At 52.4% G+C, this 19,505-nt stretch overlaps 1 protein-coding gene across 3 annotated transcripts in view; it reads left to right on the top strand.

Annotated features, from left to right (window-relative positions):
- Window positions 1-3,105: 3,105 nt before the first annotated feature.
- The window catches only part of CNNM3 (cyclin and CBS domain divalent metal cation transport mediator 3), a 73,545-nt gene continuing 57,145 nt past the window's right edge, over window positions 3,106-19,505 (top strand). For all 3 annotated transcript variants that reach the window (XM_075346212.1, XM_075346213.1, XM_075346214.1), the window contains exons 1-2: window positions 3,106-4,537; window positions 6,103-6,246. In XM_075346212.1, the coding sequence (XP_075202327.1) occupies window positions 3,127-4,537; window positions 6,103-6,246 (1,555 nt within the window). In that variant the 5' untranslated portion in view covers window positions 3,106-3,126. The remainder of the gene's footprint in view (window positions 4,538-6,102; window positions 6,247-19,505) is intronic.

The following is a 19,505-nucleotide window of genomic DNA, read 5'->3' on the forward strand; positions in this document are numbered from 1 at the left end:
GCAGCTGCCAGTGCCGGCTCCTGATCGCTTCATTTCGTCGCTCTCTCGCTGTCACACACAGCGATGTGTGTGTCACAGCGGGAGAGTGACGACCAAAAAATGAAGCTGGACATTCAGCAACGACCGGCGACCTCACAGCAGGGGCCAGGTCGTTGCTGGATGTCACACACAGCGACAGCGACGGGACGTCGCTGCAACGTCACAGAAAATGGTGACGTAGCAGCGACGTCGTTGTCGTCGTCGTTATGTGTGACACCAGCTTTAGTCGATTAGCAAAGCCATTAGCCTAGCCTACTCTGCTAGTGGTAATTCAGTCCCAGGAGGCAATAAACTCCATTCAATTCGGGCAATTGCGACTTCATGGGCTGAGAAAGCGGAGGCATTAGTTGACCAAATACAGTATGTAAGGCAGAAACTTGATCTTCACCTTATATAGGCACTATAGAATGAATCTATGCTCTTCTAATGACCTTTTCTTTTTGGAGAAGGGTTCTGTAATCTATGGTCCATCCCTTAGAGTACGTGCCCACGATCCAGGACATGCTGCGTCCTGGACATAGCGTGTCCTCTCCTGCGAGTGCTGTCTGCAGAACACCGCAACTGCTTGTGCCCATGATCAGGGTTTGGGCCACTGCTGTCTTTCTCTCTGTTCTCCCTGCGGAGAATACTCGCAGATCTGCAGCAATAAATTGACAAGGAAGCCCGAACCACATGTCAGTTTATGCTGTGAGAAAAACAAGCGCAGTAGGCACAGCATTTCTAGAAATACCATCCACTGTGCTTGTACGCAGCGATTTGGAGGCAGGGAATACACACTACATCCAAGACACTGTAAACCCTGATTGTGGGCACGCAACCTAAGGGAATTGCGCTCGCTGTAGATCTCATGTGGTGCTGTCTTTCAGAAAAGACTAAATTACTTGCCAGTAATGGGATTTTCTAGAGCCCATGATGACAGCACCGATATATTCCCTCCTTATCACTGGTTTGGGTACACAATAATTGGTTGTTTTGGGTGTGTATTCTATGGGTTTGGGCCATTTGTTGATATATAACTATGTTCTCTCATGGTCTGTAACTCATTTGATGCGGAGAGGTGCCGCCCTTTAATTTAGTAAGTTTCCTGTCATTTTGAGGTGGATTAGCCTCTCGTGTGGTGCTGTCATGGGGGAAAGAAAATCTCAGTACCGGTAAGTGGTGATAGGTGGAATTGGACTGTAAAAGTTCAGATGCCAAACCCAGAATTCCCGGGAACTCCAGGTAATGATTCTGCTCCAGCAACTCAGGTAATAAAAATAATAAAGGAAAAATAAAGAAAAAAAAGAATAAAGCAAGCGCACTATACTTGCCGAGTCTCTGGTGCGGCTGTAACTGCTTCCAGGGCCGCTCATTATCATTCATACATATGCACTGTTTTTCCCGCCCACTGGCACTCCCAGTGTTTTTAATTGGTTGCAGACAGCGTATGACTGATTTTAATCACAGACAGTCTGCAGCTGTATTGTGGTGTAAAAATAAATTAAAAAATAATGAGCATAGCGCCCCGCCATATTATGATACCCAACACAAATAAGGCATATGGCTAAAGCCCCCAACTGTGCGCTGTTTTAATAATTTAAATAATTTTAAAAATGGCGTGCTGTCCCCTCCAATTTTGATACCCAGCCATGATAAAGCCAACAGCTGGGGGCTGATATTCTGAGGCTGGGGAGGCCCATGGCCCCTCAGCTTAAAACTAGCAGCCTTCAGCTGCTGAGGATTGTTCTACCATTAGATGTGAGACTCCCAGAACTTTAGCCGGCTCTTCCTGATTGCCCTGGTGAGGTGGGAATCGTGGTAATGAGCATTTAATAACCGCTCACAGCTGCCACTAAGCTTTAGGTTAGTAATGGAAGTCATCTATGAGACCCGCATTACTAAACTATAAGTGAAAAGAAATAAATACGAACACCTAAAAATCCTCTATTTCAAAGAAATTACAAGAAAATAAAACCTCTTTCACCCCCTTGTTAACCCATAAAAAACACCCCCACAGGTCTGACATAATCCACACGAGATCCCACGTCGATTCTAGCTCTGCTACATCTGAAGTGACAAAGGGGATGGGGGGCACAGAAAATGACCGCTCACTGTGAGCTTCAGGCAAAGACGACTTAGCTGCAGTCATGAGCTGTGAGGTCACTCAGGTTATTTGCGGTCACAGCTGGAGGTTCCCAGGCCCTCCACCTGTGATTTCAGGTAACCTGACCTCATTAAACTCAGTGACCTCACCCTGGGTGAGGTCACTGAGTTCACAGACCTGCAACCCGCATTTTTTGGGGGGAAAAGAGATGCAGACTTGGTGCTGAAATTTCTACAGCATATTCCTGCACCCAATCTACACCTCCTGGCAATCTTCAAACAGAAGATTAATAGCAATTAGTTATCAGATCTGTTTTCTCACGTTCTGACCTGACGGATGCTGTGTGACCATCCGGCTGTAGAGCGTCAGGGGTTAATGGATCTATTGCATTTGTGTATAATCTGACATATAGGAGAAAACTGGGAGCTTTTTTTCTCCAAAAATGTTTTGTCTTTGCCCTAGTGCCTGAGCGCGGTGTATCCCGTCACAGCTTTCTCACAAACTTTGTGCTTTAGTTTCTCAGTGACAGTGGATGGCTGGGAGGGCGGGAGCTGTCACCAGTGGGAGCTGTCACCAGTGGGAGCCGTTACGGAGGGGCTCAGGTGACTGCAGACGTAACCCGATGCCTGGAATGCCCTGAATGCGGATGTGCCGGCTGTTCAGTTGCTGGCGGAGCCGCTGCCCCCCAGGCTTTATGCCCGGTGCCCGCGGTGCCAGCCTCCACACAATGCCGCCCTCTGTTCTGTCACTAATCTGTTCTCTCCGTTGTTTTTTTTAATTTTGCCCTCTGGGTACACAAGGGGTTAAGTCTGTCTGCGATCCCCTCCTTGTTTATAGCAGCAACACCGTAGCCACGCCCACTTCCCGCACCTTTTGTGTTTTATTGGTTGGTGGAGACTGCGGCAATTCCTATTTGTTGAGCTGGAGGAGCAGCGGCTCGCTGTGATTGGCTGTCGGACTCGGTGTATGTGGGGGACGGCTATTTGTCTTTTGCCTCTACCAACATGGCCGCCGCCGCTGCTGCTGTGCGGCTTCTGCTTTTGGCCGCATTAGGGGTAACAAGTGCGGCCTCGCTGGTAGGTGAGGCCGGGGACCAGGCCCAGGTGGTAGGACTGCGACTGGAAGATGGCAGTGGCGTGTCCATGAGTGGAGGTGTGATTATCGCTCGTCCTGGGTCACTTTTCCGGCTCCGGCTCTATGGCTCAGGGTTACGGAATGATACCTGGCCCTGGTTGTCCATTGGGGCCCCTGAGGGCCAGGGCTGCGCGCCTGCAGCTGCCTCCCCCGTGCACCTTGTGGAGGAGTTCGTGGTGTGCGGAGAGCACTCCGGCCTGGTGACTGTGCGGGTGCAGGACGGGCTGAGAGGGGGGAGGGGTGTGCTGTACAGCCTGTGTGTCCGGCAGGGGGCAGCCTGGAGCCTGTACCCCGGGGGGGACACTGTGCTCACTGTGGCAGAGGATGAGGAGGAGAAGCCGCCCTGGGTGAGGGCTGAGCAGCAGTGCGCCCGCTTCTCGCCCACCTCCAGGCTCCAGGGCGTAAACGCCTCCCAGAGGGACTACCTGGACGTGTGGCTGTTGGCCCTGCTCATCGTGGTCTGCGTCGTGCTGTCCGGCCTCCTCCGTGGGCTGCAGCTGAGCACCCTCACCCTAGAACCCCCAGAACTGGGCATCCTGAAGGACTGGGGCTCCCCCTCGGAGAGATCCGTGGCCACCCGTCTGGACTACCTCCGGGCCCGCTGGGGAGGCTACACACTCCTCTCCCTCCTGACCTTGTGCTGCATCACCAATGCCACCGTAGCCGTCCTGATGTACTATGCCATCAACTCCATAGCTGGCGCCATTTTTGCAGCAGCGGGACTGCTCTTCTTTGTTGGAGAGGCCCTGCCGGCCGCCATTACTGCCGTCTGGGGTCCTTGGCTGGCATCCAAGTGCCTATGGCTCACTCACTTCTTTCTGCTCTTGCCCGTGCCTTTCTCATTTCCTCTATCCTGGATCTTTGAGAAGGTCTTTGGTCAGGACCCGAGCTGCTGCCGCCTGAGACTGCGAATATTAGAACTGGCCAGATGTGGGGATCCCTACAGTGAGCTGGTGCGGGACGAATTCAGCAAAGGGGCGCTGAGGAACCGGACAGTGGAGGATATACTGACCCCTGTGAAAGACTGCTTCATGCTACCCGGAGATGCCCTGCTCGACTTCAACACCATGTCCAGTATCATGGAGAGCGGCTACACCCGAATTCCCGTGTATGAGAATGAGCGATCCAACATCGTGGACATCCTCTACCTGAAGGACTTGGCCTTTGTGGACCCGGAGGATTGCACCCCACTGAGCACCATTACGCGCTTCTACAGTCACCCGGTCCACTTTGTATTCAGTGACACCAAGCTAGACGCAGTGCTGGAGGAATTCAAGAAGGGTGAGGGGTTCTGATAATGCCCAGAGTCTAAGCAAATTCCTGTGCCCGACCTGTAACGAAAAGAAAGGTTGAATAACGCTGGGGTGTACTGCTTTATTTAGTAAAAGTCCACTTACCTATTTCTGTGGTCACGAGAAGGTCCAAACTCAACACCAGCAGGAAATGTTATGCTGTTCACAAACTTTGTAGAATACATTTATTCCAAATATTTCTTTGAGAACCGGATCAGATTGAGTCCCTTAATTCAGTATCCTAGATCAGATCCCAAAATTAATTCAGATCCTTAAATTTAATTAGGATCCTTGGCGAGCTTAATTTCCCTGTGTACCAGGCCATAGCAGCATTTCCACCTCGGTAGGCAGACCTGCTGTATGGGATATAAGATCTGGTCAAATCAAACCCCGAAATCTCAGACCCCAGCTCACATCCAAAAGTTTAATTAGGACCCTTGGCCAGCGTCATTGCCCTGTACACCAGGCCACAGCAGCATTTCCACCCCAGTAGGCAGACCTGCTGTATAGCATCTAAGATTTAGACAAACCAAAATCTCAGACCCCAGCTCAAATCCAAAAATGTAATTAGGACCCTTGGCCAGCATCATTACCCTGTACACCAGGCCACAGCAGCATTTCCACCTCGGTAGACAGAACTGCTAATTAAGATGTAGGATCTGGACAAACCAGACCCCAAAATCTATCTCAGACCCCAGCTCACATCCAAAATGTTAATTGAGCATTAGGGCCTTGTATCCTGGGTCACCCCTGTATTCGGAAGGCAGACCTGCTGTCTTAGTTCTTGGGTCTAGACGTCCCTGGTTGGGGTTCAGACTGTGGTCAGCCAGTTGAGAATTCATGCGGTAAAATATAGATGTGGAGGAGGATCTAGACCAATATTCTCCAACTCCATTCCTCGGGAATCACCAACAGGGCATGTTCTCAGGATTTTCTCAGCATTACACAATTGATATGTTAATTAGGTGCACAAGCGATTATTCCAGCACCTCTACAATGCTAAGGATATCCTGAAACGAGCACTGTTGGTGATCCTTGAGGACTGGAGTTGGGAAACATTGCTTTAGACTAAATGGGGGCAGAAGATGTCTAAACCTGGGAAACGTCAGTAGACCGTGTACATGATCCATGGAGTAGTCTTCATACAATAATAGTTTTGACACTGAGCGAAATACACTCCTATGCCATTGGAACTCCAAATTAGTAAGATTTGTTTTACAAACGCTCGGGAGATCATTGCAGCACACACACTTTGTGGCGTACTGAAAGTTTCTGCTTTATTACATCATGTGATCAGTTTATATAGTATCACAAACAAAGAAATAACTCCTCAGAACTATGCACCAATAAGAGCTGCAGGGGTGTGTGTAGAAATGTGAAACGTCCCCACACATCAGTGTTAGCTGAGCCCTATGACATTAGTTATAAGACAAGGTTTCTATAAAAACAAAATGGATTGTATTCTCTCACAACTCTGACCTGAAGACTTCTTCCTTTTATGAATTTATCCTTTAGATAATCATGTATGTTTGTGTTTATACCGTGTTTTCCCAGGCAAGTCCCACATGGCCATTGTACAGAAGGTGAATAATGAAGGAGAAGGAGACCCCTTCTATGAGGTGATGGGTCTGGTCACGCTGGAAGATGTTATTGAGGAGATAATAAAATCCGAGATCCTGGACGAGTCAGAAGACTGCAGTAAGGAGCTGGGCTTTGGGGGGGGGGATGGTGAACATGGACTCACACAGAGGGAATTTGGGATCGTCCTCATTCAGTGGCCTCCATCATCTAATATGCATCCATTCTGACCCACGGTAAATGCGGACCCTCACGGCACAAGCAATGTTTTGTTCCCATGTCAGTGTGTTGTCCATGCTGCACACTGACCAAAAAATCCTCCTGGGTGAACCTGTCCTCCTGTGAATGGCTGTCCTAGAGTCTACTGCAGAATGATTGCCTAGCTATTATCCCCGCACCAACTCTTATAACTAGAGATGAGCAAAAAGATGTGGACCCTAAAGCCTAGTTCATCGAGCAAGTCAGGACGTCACGAGCGTCTAGTAATCGCGAGGCGCCCATGATGCCGTCGTGCAAGTGATGGTTAAGGAAATTCCTGTTGCCCATGAAGGAAGAAAAGTCCAGCTTCCACAGAGTTCCTAATTTTTTGCTATTTTTTTATTTTTCTTTGGCACATAACAGTCATGACTGACGTCAGCTACGCGTTTCGAGTGACGCAGCACTCTTAATCATGACATTTTTAAATTCCTGTTGTCCTGTTTCGGCTGTCAGAGTGCCGGGTTGGACGTCAGACCTGCCAGTCTTTTTGCTCAACTCTATAACCTGTTCTATTCAAGTGACTGATAGTCATGCTCCTCTGTAATCATGGATACAAACGTTCTAGCCTGGACTTGGTGTAAGGCCGAACTCTTGCAAAAAAATTTTTGCGTTCTCCATTGATTTGCATTATACTTGGTACAAAAGTTGCGCACATCCGAGTGTCCGACTGCTCGTTACGAGCACAGAGCACCCGAGCAGGGTAGGGCTTGCTCATCACTAGAGATGAACAGACCCGAACAGTAAGGCTGGGGCCACACTGGGATTACTGCGATCCCCTTGCATGACACTCGCCTCACGCTGGCAGTACAGCAGAGCTGAGTGTCATGCGAGTGTCCCTGCAACTGAGGTTCGACTGTGCGAGCGGACCTCAGCTGCCAGGGGGGGGCGGGCAGGCTCTGAGGGAGGGAGGGATTTCTCTCCCTGTCTCCTCCATAGCTGGCTATTGCCATTCTCGCCCTGCACTTGCGGTACACCAGTGTACTGCGAGTGCAATGAGATTTTTCTCTCGCCCCATTGACTTGAATGGGTGCGAGAGAAAACAGGATCGCAGTACAGTCTCAGCATGCTGCGGTTATGGCTGAAAAAATAATCGCTCATGTGCGCTGACACACAGGCTAATATTGGTTAGAGTGGAATGGTTTTTTTCTTTTTCGCTCCTAATTGGGAGACCCAGACAGTGGGGTGTATAGCTACTGCCTCTGGAGGCCGCACAAAGAACTACACTTAAAAGTGTAAGGCCCCTCCCCTTCTGGCTATACACCCTCCCGTAGGAGTACAGATTCCTCAGTTTTAGCTTTGTGCGCAAGGAGGTCAGACACGCACGCATAGCTCCATTGTTTTTAGTCAGCAGCAGCTGCTGACTATGTCGGATGGAAGAAAAGAGGGTCTATATAGACTCCCAGCATGCTCCCTTCTCACCCCACTTATGTCGGAGGTGTTTGTAAGGTTGAGGTACCCATTGCGGGTACGGCGGCAGGAGCCCACATGCTGATTCCTTCCCCATCCCTTTTTACAGGGCTCTGGGTGAAGTGGGATTTACCGGTCTCCAGGCACAGAGACCGTGCTCCATCTACAGCCCCTGGAGAAGATGCTGGATGGAGCGGAGTACATCAGGGACATGGCCCTGCTTCCTCAAGGTACTCTGTGTCCCCGTGTATCTGGCGCTCACACCGCAGCATGCTGGGTGTTGTAGTGCGCCGGGGGACATCAGCGCTGCGGCGCCTGTGCCATGGCCTCATTCAGCTCTGCTGAAGCAGGCACATTTATGGGAATAGGCCGCGCCGGCCGCTGGGACTGCGGCGCGGCTGGCACTTGTAGTGCGCCGGGGACTTCAGCGCGGCCTGCGCTTTTACGGCGGCCGCGCTGATAACTACAGTCCCCGGCTTTTGCGGCCTGCTTCCTTTCGTTCCCGCCCCCAGACCTGCCAGTCAGGAGAGGGGCGGGACGCTGCCCACGTCTAGAACTCGGGCGCCGGCCGCTCGAACAGCGGCGCGGCTGGCACTTGCGGTGCGCCGGGGACTTCAGCGCGGCCCGCGCTTTTACGGCGGCCGCGCTGATAACTCGAGTCCCCGGCTTTTGCGGCCTGCTTTCGTTCGTTCCCGCCCACAGACCTGCCAGTCAGGAGAGGGGCGGGACGCTGGCCAGTGCATCAGCGCTGAGGGCTGGAGTCGTTTTTACATACTCCAGCCCTCACAGTCAGCACAGAGGGGACACTGTTCCCGCACTTTTGTTTGGGAACTCCCACGGACCGCCCCTCTCCACAGAAGCCGGCAGCCATTCTTGCTGACACGCTGAGCTGCAGAGGGGAGCCGGGGAGACCCAGACAAGGCAGTTCTGCAGCCTCTTACCCGCTGTTCAGCGGGCGGTAAGCAGCCCTCAGGGCTCACCCCCTCTTGTGCTCGTAGTATTCTTAGTATTTTGTTTCTACAAATACTTTGTACTGCATAGCGCTGGTCGCCCTTTGGCTATAGACTCTCTCACATGCAGAGAGCCAGCAGCATGTCGCCCGTAAAACGCAAGGGTGCCAAGGCACAGACATTGTATGCTTCCTGCACCGCATGTGGGACTTTTCTACCGGCAGGCTCCACGGACCCCCATTGTGTGCAGTGCTCGGCCCCTGCGGCGCTTGCACAGTCGGGACCTCTGCTGGACGTGACCCAGGGTGTACCACCTGTGAATGCTGTCCAGGTGACAGGAACTGAGTTTGCAGCTTTTGCTGACAGAATGTCTCTCACTATGTCACAAATTCTTGACACATTGCGAGCTAGGCCTGTACTTCAGACCACGGACACTGTGCATGTATTGCCCCCTGGTCCCCCTCAGCTCCTAGCTCCGGGACGGGCATCTACACCTCAGGGTGAAGACTCTGACTCGGACGATGGCCCCGGGCAGCCTAAGCGGGCTCGTTATGACGGGCCCTCACATTCATCTCAATGGTCTGGATCCCAGCGGGATGAATCTATGGGTGATGAGGCGGACTTAACTGATCAGGATTCTGATCCAGGGACCGCTCTCAATCTAGATACACCAGATGGTGACGCAATAGTTAATGATCTTATATTTAACATCAATAAGATGTTGAATATTTCCCCACCAGCTCCTCCTGTAGAGGAGTCAGCTTCGCAGCACGAGAGAATCCATTTCAGATACCCTAAGCGTACATTAAGCACTTTTCTGGACCACGCTGACTTCAGAGACGCAATCCAGAAACCCCACGCTTATCCTGAAAGGCGTTTTCCTAAACGACTTAAAGATACACGCTACCCTTTTCCCTCTGAAGTGGTCAAGGGTTGGACCCAGTGTCCAAAAGTGGATCCTCCAATTTCCAGGCTTGCAGCCAGATCCTTGGTTGCTGTTGAAGATGGAGCGGCACTTAAAGATGCCACTGACAGGCAGATGGAGCTCTGGCTGAAATCCATCTATGAAGCGATTGGAGCGTCATTAGCGCCTTCTTTTGCGGCCGTATGGGCACTCCAAGCTATCACGGCCGGGCTTGCGCGAGTCGACTCAGTCACACGTGCATTTGCCCCGCAGGTAGCACCATTGACCTCGCAAATGGCGGCATTCGCGTCGTACGCGATTAATGCTGTTCTTGACGCTACAAGCCGCACGGCAGTGGCGTCAGCCAACTCAGTTGTTTTGCGTAGGGCTCTGTGGTTGAGACATTGGAAAGCAGATTCTCATTCCAAGAAGTGCTTAACCAATTTGCCTTTTTCTCGTGACCGATTGTTTGGAGAGCGTTTGGATGAAATCATCAAACACTCCAAGGGTAAGGACTCTTCCTTACCGCAACACAGACAAAACAAGCCCCAACAGAGGAGGGGTCAGTCTGGTTATCGGTCCTTTCGAGGACAGGGCAGGTCCCAATTCGCCTCGTCAAAAAAGACTCAAACGGACCAGAGACGTTCAAATTCTTGGAGGTCTCAGTCACGCCCAAAAAGACCAGCCGGAGGAACCGTTGCCAAAACGACGTCCTCCTGACTTGCGGTCTCCGATGCCCACACCCGCGGTCGGTGGGAGGCTGTCCCACTTTGGCGACATTTGGCTAGCAAATGTCAAAGACCGTTGGGTGAGAGATATTCTATCTCACGGGTACAGGATAGAGTTCAGTTCTCGTCCGCCAACTCGTTTCTTCAGAACTTCTCCACCACCAGACCGAGCCGATGCTCTGTTGCAGGCGGTGGCCGCTCTAAAGGCGGAAGGAGTGGTGACCTCCGTCCCTCTTCAGGAACAGGGTCACGGTTTTTACTCCAATCTGTTTGTGGTCCCAAAAAAGGACGGATCGTATCGTCCCGTCCTGGATCTGAAGTTGCTCAACAGACACGTAAAAGTCAGGAGGTTCCGGATGGAATCCCTACGCTCCGTCATAGCCTCAATGTCTCAGGGAGATTTTCTAGCATCAATAGACATCAAAGATGCGTATCTCCACGTGCCGATTGCACCAGAGCATCAGCGTTTCCTACGTTTCGTCATACACGACGAGCACCTACAGTTCGTAGCGTTACCCTTCGGTCTGGCAACAGCCCCCCGGGTCTTCACCAAAGTCATGGCAGCAGTAGTAGCTGTTCTGCACTCGCAGGGTCACTCGGTCATCCCGTACCTAGACGACCTGCTTATAAAGGCATCCTCTCAAGAAGCATGCCAACACAGTCTGAAGGTGGCGCTAGACACTCTCCAGACTTTCGGGTGGATTATCAACTTTCCAAAGTCTCATCTAACCCCGACCCAATCTCTGACTTATCTTGGCATGGAGTTTCATACTCTATCAGCGATAGTGAGGCTTCCACTGGACAAGCAGTGCTCGCTACGGACTGGAGTGCAATCTCTCCTTCAGAGCCAGTCGCACTCACTGAGGCGCCTCATGCATTTCCTAGGAAAGATGGTAGCAGCAATGGAGGCAGTCCCGTTCGCGCAGTTTCATCTGCGCCCTCTCCAATGGGACATTCTGCGCCAATGGGATGGGAAATCGACGTCCCTCGACAGGACTGTCTCCCTCTCTCAGACTGCCAAGGACTCTCTACGTTGGTGGCTTCTCCCCAACTCATTGTCACAGGGAAAGTCGTTCCTTCCCCCGTCCTGGGCAGTGGTCACGACAGATGCGAGCCTATCAGGGTGGGGAGCGGTGTTTCTCCACCACAGGGCTCAGGGGACGTGGACTCAGGAAGAGTCCACCTTGCAGATCAATGTTCTGGAAATCAGAGCAATCTATCTTGCCCTGCGAGCCTTCCAACAATGGCTGGAAGGCAAGCAGATTCGGATTCAGTCGGACAATTCCACGGCGGTGGCGTACATCAACCACCAAGGGGGAACACGCAGTCGCCAAGCTTTTCAAGAAGTCCAGCGGATTTTGACGTGGGTGGAAAGCAGAGCGTCCACCATATCTGCAGTTCACATCCCAGGCGTGGAAAACTGGGAAGCAGACTTTCTCAGTCGCCAGGGCATGGACGCAGGAGAATGGTCCCTTCACCCGGACGTGTTTCAACAGATCTGTTGCCGCTGGGGGTCGCCGGACGTCGATCTGATGGCGTCACGGCACAACAACAAGGTCCCAGTTTTCATGGCACGGTCTCACGATCACCGAGCGCTGGCGGCAGACGCCTTGGTTCAGGATTGGTCGCAATTCCGACTCCCCTATGTGTTCCCACCTCTAGCATTGTTACCCAGAGTTCTCCGGAAAATCAAGTCCGACTGCCAGCGAGCCATACTCGTCGCTCCAAATTGGCCAAGAAGGTCGTGGTACCCGGATCTGTGGCATCTCACGGTAGGCCAACCGTGGGCACTACCAGACCGTCCAGATCTGCTGTCTCAAGGGCCGTTTTTCCATCTGAATTCTGCGGCCCTGAACCTGACTGTGTGGCCATTGAGTCCTGGATCCTAGCGGCCTCAGGTTTATCTCAGGGAGTTGTTGCCACAATGAGACAGGCTAGAAAACCATCCTCAGCTAAGATCTATCACAGGACGTGGAAGATATTCTTAGCGTGGTGCTTGGCTCAAGGGTTTTCTCCCTGGCCATTTGCATTGCCAATTTTTCTTTCCTTCCTGCAGTCTGGGTTGGAAAAAGGTTTGTCCCTTAGCTCGCTTAAGGGTCAAGTCTCCGCGTTATCCGTATTCTTTCAGAAGCGCTTGGCACAGCTTTCTAAAGTACGCACGTTTCTCCAAGGAGTTTGTCATATCGTTCCTCCTTACAGACGGCCATTGGAACCCTGGGATCTGAACAAGGTTCTCCTTGCTCTTCAAAAGCCGCCTTTCGAGCCTTTGAAAGAGGTTCCCCTTTCTCGGCTTTCACAAAAGGTAGTTTTTCTTGTAGCGGTCACGTCTCTTCGAAGAGTGTCCGAGCTGGCGGCGTTATCTTGCAAATCTCCCTTCCTGGTATTTCACCAAGACAAGGTAGTACTGCGTCCAATTCCAGAGTTTTCTCCCAAGGTGGTTTCTTCCTTTCATCTCAATCAGGATATCACTTTGCCATCTTTGTGTCCGCATCCAGTTCACCAATTTGAAAAGGGTTTACATCTGTTGGACCTGGTGAGAGCACTCAGGATTTACATTTCTCGCACGGCGCCTCTACGCCGTTCGGATGCGCTCTTTGTCCTAGTCGCTGGTCAGCATAAGGGATCGCAAGCTTCCAAATCCACCCTGGCGCGGTGGATCAAGGAACCAATTCTTCACACATACCGTTCTGCTGGGCTTCAGATTCCATCTGGACTGAAGGCCCATTCTACCAGAGCCGTTGGTGCGTCCTGGGCGTTGAGGCATCAGGCTACGGCTCAGCAAGTGTGCCAGGCGGCTACCTGGTCGAGTCTGCACACGTTTACCAAACACTATCAAGTGCATACCTACGCTTCGGCAGACGCCAGCCTAGGTAGACAGGTCCTTCAGGCGGCGGTGGCCCACCTGTAGGAAGAGGCTGTATGACAGCCCGTTCATGTGGTATCTTTTTACCCACCCAGGGACTGCTTTTGGACGTCCCACTGTCTGGGTCTCCCAATTAGGAGCGAAAAAGAAGAAGGGAATTTTGTTTACTTACCGTAAATTCCTTTTCTTCTAGCTCCAATTGGGAGACCCAGCACCCGCCCTATCTGTTTTTAGGGTTTCGTTTTTTCGGGTGCACATGTTGTTCACGTTGTTTCTTAAGTTCTCCGATCTGGTTATCGGATTGAATTTGTTTTTGAAACTGTTATTGGCTTTCCTCCTTCTTGCTTTGGTACTAAAACTGAGGAATCTGTACTCCTACGGGAGGGTGTATAGCCAGAAGGGGAGGGGCCTTACACTTTTAAGTGTAGTTCTTTGTGCGGCCTCCAGAGGCAGTAGCTATACACCCCACTGTCTGGGTCTCCCAATTGGAGCTAGAAGAAAAGGAATTTACGGTAAGTAAACAAAATTCCCTTCTTTTTTGTTTTTTTTTTTTAATCGCACTCCACTCGCTCTGTTTTTCTCGCCGTGTGTCTTAGGCCTAAGGGTCAGGGTTCGTACCAAACACGGATTAAAAAAAAAAAAAAAAATCAGCGTTCGGATGCTTTATGTATGTGGACCACTCATGCATATCACTGTGCTCGGGTACACTCGGTGCTCAGCCCAGTGTAAGCCGCTTGCAGTGTTTCTTCAGCGCTCTATTGGGAGACCCAGACGATTGGGGTATAGCTACTGCCCTCCGGAGGCCACACAAAGCACTACACTAAAAAGTGCAAGGCCCCTCCCCCTCTGGCTATACCCCCCCGTGGTATCACGGGTTCTCCAGTTTTCAAGCTTTGTGCGAAGGAGGTCAGACATCCACGCATAGCTCCACAGATTTTAGTCAGCAGTAGCTGCTGACTATTTCGGATGGAAGAAAAGAGGGCCCATATAGGGCCCCCAGCATGCTCCCTTCTCACCCGTGGATGGTGTTGTAAGGTTGAGGTACCTATTGCTGGTACAGGGGCTGGAGCCCCACATGCTGTTTTCCTTCCACATCCCCTTGTAGGGCTCTGTGGAAGTGGGATCCTGCCGGCCTCTAAGCTCTGACGCCGGGCTCCATCCACAGACCCATAGCACCTGATGGATACGGAGCAGGAGTACAATCAGGGACATGGCCCTGCATCATACAGGTACTCTGTGTCCCCGGCAGGCACAGACACACTCCGGGCTGGCTGGGTGTTGTAGTGCGCCGGGGACCGTAACGTTGGAGTTAGTGTTCCTACAGTTTACTGGGGGACTTTGTGTTGTGGGAACGCAGCGCCGACCCCCACTGGACCGGGCGGCGCTGCTGTGACTTGTGGTGCGCCGGGGACACGCCGACCGCGCTTTTACGGCGGCGGCGTTTATAAATCCAGTCCCCGGCTTTTGCGGCCTAGCTCCGCTTCGTTCCCGCCCCCACCCTGTCAATCAGGGTAGGGGAGAGACGCTGTTTCGCAGCAGCGACGAGGGCTGGAGCCTGATTTACATGCTCCAGCCCTCTCACTAGGCACAGAGGGAAGCAGGCTTCCCGCTCTTAGTCAGGAACGCCCAGGGCCCGCCCCCCCTCCTCTCCCAGGACGCCGGCAGCCATTACATGCAGTCTGGCTGGAGGAAGGACGCAAGGCTCTGGGAGACCTGGACTAGGGGGCTTTTGGAGATCACACACCCGCTCTTAAGCGGGCGGTAAGCGGCATTTCAGCTGGCCCCTCTAGTGCCTCAGTGTGTATTGGTGTACTGTGTCACCAGATATATATGTTTAGTTATTTCTTGCACTGTGAGGTCGCTTCCTGGCTGGATACCCCAGATCGCTCTGAGGAAGCAGCAACATGTCATCCACAAAACGCAAGGCTGCCAAGGCTAGGGCTGTGTACACTGCGTGTGCTGCATGTGGGGCTGCTCTACCAGCAGGTTCCAAAGACCCCCATTGTGTGCAATGCTCAGATCCGGTGCTGCTTCGCCAGCCGGAGTCCGGAGAGGTAGTGACCCAGGCTGAGACGCTTGTAAGTCCTGCCCCGGTGTCAGGGACAGACTTTGCAGTTTTTGCTGATGGAATGTCTGTGACTATGGCAAAGATCCTTGAAACTTTGCAATCCATGACTGGGGCTCAGTCTATGGACACGGCGAGGTCTCTGTCCTCTAATCCCCCTCAGTTGGAATTAGTCCAGACTGCAAGGGGGTCCCCGGCTTCCCAGGCTGAGTATTATGACTCAGATGATAGCCCCAGCCACCCTAAGCGAGCTCGCTGGGAAAGACCCTCAACGTCATCACACTGCTCAGGGTCTCAGCGCAATCAGTCGCCCTGTGATGCGTCTGAAGAGAGTGATCAGGAGTCTTATCCTGGAACCCCTCTCAATCTGGATACCCCGGATGGGGACGCCATGGTAAACGATCTTATCTCAGCCATCAATAGACTGTTGGATATTTCTCCCCCAGCTCCTTCTGCAGAGGAGGCAGCAGCAGAGCAGGAGAAGTTTCGTTTCCTCTATCCCAAGCGTAAATTGAGTGCTTTCTTGGATCACTCTGACTTCAGAGAATCAATCCAGAAACACGACGCTCATCCAGAAAGGCGTTTCTCTAAACGTTCTAAGGATACACGTTTTCCTTTCCCCCCTGATGTGGTCAAGCGCTGGACCCAGTGTCCAAAAGTAGACCCCCCGATTTCCAAACTTGCAGCTAGATCCATAGTTGCAGTGGAGGATGGCGCTTCACTTAAGGATGCCAATGACAGACAGATGGACCTTTGGTTAAAATCTGTCTATGAAGCTATCGGCGCGTCGTTTGCTCCAGCATTTGCAGCTGTATGGGCGCTCCAAGCTATTTCAGCTGGTTTAGCAAAAGTGGATGCTATCATACATCCAGCGGCGCCGCAAGTGGCGTCCCTTACCTCGCAGATGTCTGCGTTTGCGTCTTACGCTATCAATGCGGTCCTAGAATCTACCAGCCGCACCTCAATGGCGTCCGCCAATTCGGTAGTTTTGCGCAGAGCCTTGTGGTTAAAGGACTGGAAAGCAGATGCTGGTTCCAAAAAATGTTTAACCAGCTTGCCTTTAGCTAGAGATAGACTGTTTGGCGAGCCATTGGCTGATATCATTAAACAGTCCAAGGGTAAAGACTCTTCTTTACCCCAGCCCAGATCAAGCAAACCTCAGCAGAAAAAATGGCAGCAGAGGTTTCAGTCCTTTCGAGGTTCGGGCAAGACACAATTCTCCTCGTCCAAAGGGACTCAGAGGACGCAAAGAGTCTCAGATTCCTGGCGGGCTCACGCACGCCCCAAGAAAGCAAATGGAGGAACCGCTTCCAAAGCGGCTACCTCATGACTTCCAGCCCCCCCCCTCCGCATCTCCGGTTGGGGGCAGGCTCTCCCGCTTTTCCGACATTTGGACGTCACAGGTCAAAGACCGGTGGGTGACAAACATTTTGTCTCGCGGGTACAGAATCGAGTTCAGTTCTCGTCCTCCAGCTCGGTTCTTCAGAACCTCCCCACATCCAGACCGAGCAGATGCCCTGCTGCAGGCGGTGGACTCCCTAAGAGCGGAAGGAGTAGTGGTTCCTGTACCGCCTCAGGAACAAGGGCGAGGGTTTTACTCCAATCTCTTTGTGGTTCCAAAAAAGGACGGCTCGTTCCGTCCTGTTCTGGATCTAAAGCTGCTCAACAAACATGTGAACGCCAGACGGTTCCGGATGGAAACCCTCCGCTCTGTCGTTGCCTCAATGTCTCAAGGAGACTTCCTTGCCTCAATAGACATCAAAGATGCTTATCTCCACGTGCCAATTGCTACAGAACATCAACGTTTTCTACGTTTTGTGATAGGAAACGACCATCTTCAGTTCGTAGCTCTGCCATTCGGTCTGGCGACAGCCCCCCGGGTCTTCACCAAGGTCATGGCGGCGGTGGTAGCAGTCTTGCACTCTCAGGGACACTCGGTGATCCCTTACCTAGACGATCTACTTGTCAAGGCACCCTCTCAAGAGGCATGCCAACTCAGTCTACATGCTACGCTGGAGACTCTACAGACGTTCGGATGGATCATCAACTTTCCAAAGTCGAATCTGTCACCGTCACAGTCGCTAACGTATCTTGGCATGGAGTTTCATACTCGAGCAGCGAGAGTGAAGCTTCCGCTGAACAAGCAGCGGTCCCTACAGACAGGGGTGCAATCCCTCCTTCAAGGCCAGTCGCACCCCTTACGGCGCCTCATGCACTTCCTCGGGAAGATGGTGGCAGCCATGGAAGCAGTTCCCTTTGCGCAGTTTCATCTGCGCCCACTTCAATGGGACATTCTCCGCCAATGGGACGGGAAGTCAACGTCCCTGGACAGGAAAGTCTCTCTTTCCCAGACGGCCAAGGACTCTCTACAATGGTGGCTCCTTCCCACCTCATTGTCTCATTGAAGATCCTTCCTGCCCCCATCCTGGGCAGTGGTCACGACAGATGCGAGTCTGTCAGGGTGGGGAGCAGTGTTTCTCCACCACAGGGTCCAGGGAACGTGGACTCCGCAGGAGTCCACCCTTCAGATCAATGTTCTGGAAATCAGGGCAGTGTATCTTGCCCTACTGGCCTTCCAACAGTGGCTGGAAGGAAAGCAGATCCGAATCCAGTCGGACAACTCCACAGCGGTGGCATACATCAACCACCAAGGAGGGACGCGCAGTCGGCAAGCATTCCAAGAAGTCCGGCGCATTCTAATGTGGGTGGAGGACACAGCATCCACCATATCCGCGGTTCACATCCCAGGCGTAGAAAATTGGGAAGCAGACTTCCTCAGTCGCCAGGGCATGGACGCAGGGGAGTGGTCCCTTCACCCGGACGTGTTTCAGGAAATCTGTCGCCGATGGGGAGTGCCGGACGTCGACCTAATGGCGTCCCGGCACAACAACAAGGTCCCGGCATTCATGGCGAGGTCGCGCGATCAAAGAGCTCTGGCGGCAGACGCATTAGTTCAAGATTGGTCGCAGTTCCGGCTCCCATACGTCTTCCCGCCTCTGGCACTCTTGCCCAGAGTGTTACGCAAGATCAGATCCGATTGCAGCCGCGTCATACTCGTCGCCCCAGACTGGCCGAGGAGATCGTGGTATCCGGATCTGTGGCATCTCACGGTCGGTCGACCGTGGTCACTGCCAGACCGACCAGACTTACTGTCCCAAGGGCCGTTTTTCCATCAGAATTCTGCGGCCCTGAACCTGACTGTGTGGCCATTGAGTCCTGGATCCTAGCGTCCGCAGGATTATCTCAAGGAGTCGTAGCCACAATGAGACAAGCTAGGAAGTCTACGTCTGCTAAGATCTACCACAGAACGTGGAAGATTTTCTTATCCTGGTGCTCTGCACAGAGAGTATCCCCTTGGCCATTTGCATTGCCCACCTTTCTTTCCTTCCTGCAATCGGGGTTGGAAAAGGGCTTGTCGCTCAGCTCCCTTAAAGGGCAAGTCTCGGCACTATCCGTGTTTTTTCAGAAGCGTCTAGCACGTCTTCCTAAGGTGCGCACGTTCCTGCAGGGGGTCTGTCATATTGTGCCCCCGTACAGGCGGCCGTTAGATCCATGGGATCTGAACAGGGTACTAGTTGCTCTCCAGAAGCCGCCTTTCGAGCCTCTGAAAGAAGTTTCCTTTTCTCGCCTGTCACAGAAAGTGGCGTTTCTTGTTGCGATCACATCGCTTCGGCGAGTGTCGGAGCTGGCAGCTCTGTCATCCAAGGCTCCCTTCCTGGTGTTCCACCAGGACAAGGTAGTGCTGCGCCCCATTCCGGAGTTTCTCCCTAAGGTCGTATCCTCGTTTCATCTTAATCAGGATATATCCTTGCCTTCCTTTTGTCCTCATCCGGTTCACCGGTATGAAAAGGACTTACGTTTGCTAGATCTGGTGAGAGCACTCAGAATCTACATTTCCCGCACGGCGCCCATGCGCCGTTCCGATGCACTTTTTGTCCTTGTCGCTGGTCCGCGCAAGGGGTTGCAGGCTTCTAAAGCCACCCTGGCTCGATGGATCAAAGAACCAATTCTAGAGGCCTACCGTTCTGCGGGGCTTCCGGTTCCTTCAGGGCTAAAAGCCCACTCAACCAGAGCCGTGGGTGCGTCCTGGGCATTACGACACCAGGCTTCGGCTCAACAAGTGTGCCAGGCAGCTACCTGGTCGAGTCTGCACACTTTCACCAAGCATTATCAGGTGCATACCTATGCTTCGGCGGATGCCAGC

The sequence above is a fragment of the Anomaloglossus baeobatrachus genome, chromosome 4, assembly GCF_048569485.1.
Source record: "Anomaloglossus baeobatrachus isolate aAnoBae1 chromosome 4, aAnoBae1.hap1, whole genome shotgun sequence".
Classification (NCBI taxonomy): Eukaryota; Metazoa; Chordata; class Amphibia; order Anura; family Aromobatidae; genus Anomaloglossus; species Anomaloglossus baeobatrachus.